At 37.1% G+C, this 8,490-nt stretch overlaps 1 protein-coding gene across 1 annotated transcript in view; it reads right to left on the bottom strand.

Moving 5' to 3' along the window:
• The window catches only part of Gprk1 (G protein-coupled receptor kinase 1), a 133,047-nt gene extending 125,935 nt beyond the window's left edge, over positions 1-7,112 (bottom strand). The window contains exon 1 of the mRNA XM_089251231.1: positions 6,365-7,112. Coding sequence (XP_089107357.1) covers positions 6,365-6,477 — 113 coding nt within the window. The 5' untranslated portion in view covers positions 6,478-7,112. The remainder of the gene's footprint in view (positions 1-6,364) is intronic.
• Positions 7,113-8,490: the final 1,378 nt, after the last annotated feature.

The following is an 8,490-nucleotide window of genomic DNA, read 5'->3' on the forward strand; positions in this document are numbered from 1 at the left end:
CCAAGCATCATCAAGACGGATGAACAAGAACTGTACTTTTGTGCAATCTTCCAAATGGGAGTATAAAATGTCTTAGTTCTATGGCAGTCCAGCAGATGGCACTGCTATCGCACATATTTATTGGTACTAGATAGAATTTCTTCCTTCCCTTGAGATCATTGTACTTTCTGCTCTTGTAAATGGGTCGATGGCAGAGACCAAAATTTCTGAAAGGATCGTCATCAAGGATCTTCTGAATACATCCTATAAAATGAGGGATTTATCAAACAAATTCAGCATATTTAGCAGTTATTATTTTCTTTGTGTTTTAAACCGTTTTGAAATCATTTTGTCCAAGCAGTGAGGGTCATTAATAAATACTAGGCCCTGACAAACTAAAAAGACCTAGGCACCAGGGCTACGGTTGCATTTTTTGCAAAATGAGAAAGAAAATCGTAGAATGCGAAAGAAATGGTAGCCAGTTTGGCAAAAATGCATACAGGAGGTACGGAACAAGTAGACATCCAACCATCAATCATTACATTAGCATTGTAGCATTTTCCTATAGCTTTTCACCCCATTTTCGCTTTTTTGCAAAAGGAATTTTTTACCTATCTTAAACCCTACTAGGCACCAGAACAAATTTTTTTATTTCCAAACAATAAAAAAATTTTCCACAAAAAACACAAGTCAAAAATAATATTTCTTTCCACTTTTCCAGGACGTATAATTACCGCCTTCGTTATTGTTCAAAATACGCAAATTCCAAAATTTTGCCAAACTCAAATTCCAAAAACTGTTTTACAGCATTTAACACTGTTTTTTCTCCCAACTTTCCTTCATTTTTCAATATCTTTTTTCTTTCCCTTCAATATCTCAATAAATATTGCACTTAGAAACATTGTTTTTTTTTTGGCATCAGGAGAGAAAGGGAAACAATTTTTTAATTGGGTTTTGGGAAGCACAAGAACCGTATAAAATGTTTTTTATTTTAATACCTATACAAAACCCCTTGAAACATGAATGACATATCTGAGTACTGCACGTTATTTGGGAAGTTTTTTCTAACTGGAAGTACAACCCTAGGATCAACAGTTTGACAGTAAAATGTGAAACCCTGTGTTTGCTATGCACCCCTGTATTTGGTTGTTTTTACCAACTTAAAATCTTTTTTTTTCCAAGCAGTGAGGATGGGAACTAGAAAATATCTAATGATGCACAGATTGTTACACAACAGTGCATCGACAAAAATTGGGAGCATACTGGTCTACAAAATGGTACATGCTTATCTCGTTAGTACAATAAGATTGGGGTTGGGGATTGGAAAGTTTCTTCCAAGTTACGGAAGTGGAAAAAACCACAGAAAAAAACCATGGAAAAAACTGTCCAGAAGAAATAGATTTCTTGCAAACAGAAGAAACTAGTTTTCCTTCAATAACTTATCAAATAAGTTAAAATTTATGATTTAAATATAGCAAATGTATATTTTTATAGCATTAAGTAAATTTAATTTCACTAATTTAATTATATATGCAAATCAATAACTACATCAGTCTTTTGAAGAGTTGGACAGTTTCTTCCACTGGGAACACACTGCCGAGCATACTTTTTCCAAGCGGAAGAAAAAGGTTTTCTTTCCGTATTCATAATTTTCACTACAGTGTAAGATATGGTAAATACATTTTAGCACCTCTAATAAATTTTAATTGAGCCAATGACAATTTAACTATGCACATGTGAAATGAATTTAAAAAATTATATCAGTTCTTTGACCAAGGTCCATGGGTGGAGATATGGGGGGGCATTGCCACCCCAGCGCAAAAGTGGAGTAGACTGATCTGATGTATATATGTATATATGAATTGACATTATCATCGTGCCCCCCCCCCCACCAGACTTCCAAGTCTATCTCCGCCTATGCCAAGGTCACATATCTAGCTGAAGCTTTTTCATTAAACCTAGAGTTGGGAACCATAGTTGAAAAAAACTGGAAGAAACCATGGATAAAACAGCAAGAAGAAATAGGTTTCTTCCACTGAATGCGGAAGAAATCGAAGAAACTGATTTGTGGAACAAATTACTTCCTTTCATATTCATGCAATCACAAGCTTAATTTACTGTGTTATTACAAGAGGATTTTATCAACCATAACGCTATTATAGTATCAATTTTGAAAGGTTTTAGTAGTTGTATATTTAAACAAAAATTTCTTTATTTATGTATGAATTTGAAATTACTTTTATTGCCAAGAAATATAACCATTTTAAAATTAATTGTTCACTTTCATCAGTTCGGTGCAATATGATATAACAAAACCTTTTTTTGTTATGACAGCCATTACGCTGTTACAAAGTTGAATGAGTAAATCCAAAAATATATGCAGTAAAACCTGTCTTTAACGGAACCTGTATTAAGCGGAAACCTATCAACAAAAAAATCCTGGTCCCATGATTTCAATGCTGAAATACATATTAAAAAACCTGGATTGAACGGAACCTATCTAATGTGGAAATGGAAAGGAAAATTGTATGCACTTAACGGAAAATTTCATATAAATACTACGAATTTTCCCCAAACCAATAGGAATGGCAGAAAATGTTTAAGTGCTCTACCGAATTTTTGTTGTGCAATCTGTTTGCTAATATGAGTTCTGCATCATCCACTCCTACATTGCCAAAAACTGTTTCTGTACTTGATGCTGTGATTTTAATAAGCCACAGTGTAGGATGCAGTTTTATACAGATGCTGTCATAACCTCTAAAGAACTGCAGAAATATTTTGCTTTATAGCAAAATAATGACTCAGGCATTTTGTGTGTGATTTCTGAAACAAAACTTTTTATTGAAAGTCAGGCACCATACAGAAAACTCAATTATTGATCAGTGGAAAAGGTAAAAATTTATTTACAGTACTGTTCTTCATTTTTTACTCACTATTTGGCGATGCGAATAGTTAATGTATGTAATTGACTGTATATAGTGTGATGTTGAAGTAAATGCAGTATGTACATATTTTTAATTAATAAATATATCATATACAAAATGATAAATATTTAATAATTAGCTATTATTTTCTAATTAATAAAATTCTTAAATTATTTGCTTTATTTTCAATTAATTTATTTTTATTTTATTCTAATTTTATAAGAGATTGTCACATAATTTTACACATTATGTCAATTGGACCTCTATTAAGCGGAAACCTGTGTTGAACGGAAAATAATCATGGTCCCTTGCGATTCTGTTGGACAGAAGTTTTACTGTACTATAAAATTCTTTTTAAACCAGCTGAATTTGCAGGACAACTTAGAAGCATTTCAACACAATCACAGCTGTTTGAGAATTTCAGATAAAACACATTCTTTCCTATCAAATACTATATTAAAATTTCAATAGTATAACTGAAGTTTTGCACTTGCAGTTAAAAATAATCACAAGTTACTATAATTTGCCCCAGTTCCTGTTCAGAGTTTAATCTTGCATCCAAATATTCAGTATCAAGACATGAGAACAAATGATAGGGAAGAACAGTCTCTTCATATGATAATTTTATGACATAAATAAGGCATCAAGTCAGCATTTTGTGAAAAGCCCCATTCATTCGTTATAATAATAAACACTATTTGCACAATCTCTCTGTAGCTGATATACTGAGTGCAATTTATGCAATTTCAAATTTTGTCAAGTATGCTTCATCCATCTTATGGAGATAGTCACTCATAGTGGTGAAAAAACATTACGATTAAAAATGTTTCTAAGCATTTGAATTGGCTGTTATATCTGATGTCTCCCAGCAGCTTTGGTCTTTTTACATACGGAACGCCCGTCATTCCTACACCAGTCTTAGAGGATTCCTAAAATAATTTCACACTTTTGTTAAACATATTACTCCTTATTAAATATTGCCCAATAATTAGAAAAATGTGTGTGCTGAGCATATGAAACTAATTATTTTCTACAAACATGTATTAATTATACTTTAAATTGTATAATATTTTTTATACTCAGATTAACATTTTTAACTGTAACTGAAATAATGTTGCAATATGTGTGTTTTATTGGAAAATTAAGTATCGCACATCTTGTTGAGATATTTATAATTAAAGGTTAAAAAATATTGTTTTTGAAACATATTTGATATTATTTCACAACCAATGAGGTAAAATAACAAGCATTAATTATATGCACTTTAACTAAACAACAATTTATGCACATTTTTTCAGTTTCTTCCACTGTCCCGGAAGAAACCCAACCCTGAATGAGATGTTATCCTTTATCTTATCATTAAAATCCTCCCAAGAGTTTAGAGATATCAAATAAAATAATACCTAAGAATATGGATGAAACCTCCAAGATCACTATTAATAATATAAATCCTCGAAACCGCTAAAAATGAATAAGCAATAACTAAGTTATTAGGCTGCGTGTAAATCAGGGCTTGACACAAATCTAAAAAATATTTAGGTGCCAGCCCAATTTCTTAGTAGTCAAGCACAGTATTTTTTCTGAAGAAAAAAAAATAGCCCTGAATAATACTCTTTTTCCATGTTAAAAGATATAGCACAATGAAATCAGAAAATTTTGTCACCCTTAGACTCCAATTCGGAAATTTAGCAACCACATTTAAAAAACTTTAGGTGTGAATACGAATTTTGTAGTTGCTGTGGCGAAGTGGGATTTGTCCAGCAATGGTGCAAATATATACGCTATAGTTTAGCAAAGCTGTTGTAACAAAATACTTAAATTCAAACACAGTTACTTCAGTGGAAATAAACAAAAAAAAATAAGTATATGAATGGTTCTTTTCCCCCCACCTCCCACAATCTGGATTGGAACTTTCCGCTGCCCCTAAGAGGGTGTGAAGGGGGAGAGAAAATGGGGCTTACCTAGGTAATGAAGAAAATTATACCAGACCCTAACTACATTTTCTAGTCACCATCACCATCTGGTTTCTGGGATTAACTCCTGACCTATTATATTTTCTTGATAAATCTTATGAATGTGTGATTCGTCCCATGAATTCAACATAAGCAATCACTATTTTCTTTGGTTCTTAATTATAGTTTCAAGTAACTTTTCAGCAAAGTGAACCAATGAGGTTTGAAGATGGCAAATATTCAGTGACATATACGGGGCCCATTCCTCATAAGTTTGAATCTTCTGCAAACAAATTTTTGAACCCCCTCCTCCCGCCAAGATAGTGTTGGGTCCCATTTTTAATGTTCTTTGAGTCATAATTACAGAGTATCACACCCCTTCACACATCTTGGAGTAAGGCCCCTAGGCTGGAATCTTTAATGGGCGACCAAGTCACACCTCTCACTATAATGAATTTATAACATGAAAAAACAAGAAAATCATGGTAACTATCCCAGATCCCAGGGCTGCAGCCGTGTTAGCCCCATCATTATGGTGGGCCACGCAGGGTAGGCCTATTATTCAGGGCTTGGAAAATCTGTAAAGAATTCAGGTACCAGTGAAATTTCACAGGAGTCAAACATTATTTTCCAGACAAAATGGATTCAAAAACTGGATATTCTTTGACCTACCCATGATTAAAGGACCACTCCTCATGCTAGCAGATAATGCCGATATAACTTCCATTAATATTGTGCCCTGTCCTCAGAGATTTGTCAAGTCCTACAATTATTTTATGCTAGCAACTATGCATAAGTGCTATTGAAATAAATTCTGGAATATGCTGTGCGGCTTATGATTGCTTTGCTTCTTCGCGGGGTATTCAGTTTTACATAAAAAATTCAACACGATTAGGACAGTAAATGTACAGAACAAACTTGAATTTTGGGGCCCTTAAGATTTGATGGCCCTGGGCCTCACTTGCCCATGCAAGAGATAGGCCCTGGATATATAGGGTATTTGGAGAGAGTGAGAACATTAGTGTTCATCCAGAACCATTGCTTTTAAACTGTGTTATTAGTGCCTATCAACAAAAATTGGAAACATACTGGTTCATGAGATGGTACAAACTTATCTCACTAACCCCAGGAGATGTTATCCTTTATCTTATCATTAAAATCTTCCCAAGAGTTCAGAGATAGCAAATAATACCCAAGAATATGGACGAAATCTCCGAGATCACAACAAATAATATAAATCCTCAAAACGTTATAAATGAATAAACAATAACCAAATTATTACAGCGTGTGTAAATACATATGCTATAGCTTAACAAGCCGTTATAACGAGGGGCTTTTAAATTCAAACACAGCCGCTTTAGTGTGTAAATAAACAAAACAAGGCAAAAAAAAAAACGTATATGAATGGTTCTTTTCCCCACCTCCCTCACTGTGGAGTGGAATATTCCGTTGACCGTAAGTTGATGTGGGAGGGGGGGGAGAGAGAGAGAGAGGGGAAAGCAGGCTTACCTAGGATCCGGTAATATAATTTTCTTGCTTGCCCTGGCCGCTGGCGTGGATTTACTTTTTTCCATGGCCATCAGATAGCTCACGTCGGCGAGCACTGCCTCCAAGTCCGCCATTTTTCGGGTAGGCTTAAGGGTTCCGTAAACACTACAGAAAACACACACACACGGAGCACACGACACACACACACAACGGTCGGTCGGGTCGGTCCACCCTTTCTCTTTCTTCCTTCCTTCCTTCTCCCCTCACACACACACACAGTATTTTAGAATTTGCGGATTGTGTGCATCACGTTTCGGAAACTTTTACTACGGGTGCACACGGGTCGGGTATCCAAACAGTAGTTGTTGTTGTTCGTGATCTGACATTTTTTAACTCCATTCGACGACCTGGATTGGGGGGAAGGAGAGGAGCAGCAGACGACAAGAAAAATATATATTTCTCTTTTTTCTTTCTCTCTTCTCTTGATACTGGAAAGTAGTAGAAGGTGATGCAGCGGAGAGACCAGCACCAGCTGCTGGATGGGAAGGGAAATATTGCTACACTGATCGTGCGGCGGAGCTGCTGCTGCTGCTTCCTCTGTCCGGCGGAGTCGGTCGGACGCAGTGGAGCAGGGGGGAGAGGGGGCGGAGAAAACACTGTGCGTCGCTTCGAATGCGCACTGAAAAGTTTTTCTCCTCTTCCTCCCTTTCTCTCAGTTCTTTATTCTGAAAGTAAGTCCATTGGTGTGTACTTTTATTACTTGTGTAATGGTCGTTATCAAAAAATTCTGTAGAATTTATTGTTTTATTTAGAGACGTCAATATACGCGCTCCCTCTCTCTCTGTGAAACGATAACACACATAATAAAAATACGTATGTTGAAAAAATATTATGGGTCGCACTGGTGAAAACGGGGCCGTACTGGTGCAAAGAGTGTTATCGCACCGGGCCGTACAACTGGATTTTAATACATTGATCACCTACGGGCAGGGCGTGTTTCCTGTATAAACAAACGTTGCACGTACCCAGAGCCCGTAAATTTCGGGGCCAATACAGAAGGCAAAATTGTCCTCCTCCGATAATTTAATTTTTTAGAGAAATAATAAATATTTTTAATTTTTGATCATCTCAGAGGGGGGGGGGGGAGACAAGGAGCCTCTATGCCTCAACGAATGCTTTTTTAAGGGGGGGGCCTGAAAAAGGCGTGTTTGCCCGTGGCCCGAAATTATGTGGAACAGGCCCTGAGTACACTTCTGTCTCAAGAGCACAATGGCCTCTACCTGGCTAAAAATGTCTGTCTCCAATTTACATGCAAACATTCGAAACATTCAATCAGATCCCATTTCTATAAACCCCCCCCCCCTTTGTAGACTTGAGGCCCCACGGGCAGGGCCGTCTTAAGAGCATCATGGGGCCCCGTGCCATATGATTTTTCTGAGGCCCTACCAGGTGAATTCTCGAAAATTTCAACTACATTTCATTTTTGTGGGGCCCTTGTTCTCTTGAGGCCATTGGGCCGTGCCCGGGTAGGCCCATGCGTTAAGACGGCACTACTACCCCCCCCCCCCCCCCCATGCGTTACACTCTTGCTTATAACACGTGAAATTTGGTGATTTCGTGATCTGTCATTTCATTTTCACTTTAAAATATGTAAAACAGATGGTACCAATCCGTACACAGAACACGCATAAGGGGCCATTCAAGTGTTACGTAAGCAGATTTTTAGCAATTTTTGACCCCCCCCCCCCTTATCAGCAAAACACTGACCCCTCCCCTTGTCAGCAAAATTTCGTCAGCAGCTTAGAATATTTCACATCTTCAAAAAGGGTGGTTGGTGACGTAAGCAACCTTCAAACCCCCCTTGTCATCAAAAGTCAGCAAATCCGAAACCCCCCCCCTCCTCGATGCTGACGTAATACTTTAATGACCCCTAACTCTTGACACCATAAACACGTTTGGCACAGAAGTTGGCATTTATGGAGTGTTGTGTTTCTACCATGGCCGTCTTAAGAGCATCGTCCTTAACCACTGTGCATGACCCCCCCAAGGGTGGGCTGACTGGGCTGTAGCCCGGAACAATTGCCATCATTTTTTGTTTTTTCACGCAAAAAAGTCTGGCTTGGGGGCCCGATAATAGATGCCACCCT

The sequence above is a fragment of the Pholcus phalangioides genome, unplaced genomic scaffold (genome assembly GCF_987345545.1).
Source record: "Pholcus phalangioides strain wild (caught in Gottingen) unplaced genomic scaffold, Ppha-v1.0 ptg000024l_1, whole genome shotgun sequence".
Taxonomy (NCBI): Eukaryota; Metazoa; Arthropoda; class Arachnida; order Araneae; family Pholcidae; genus Pholcus; species Pholcus phalangioides.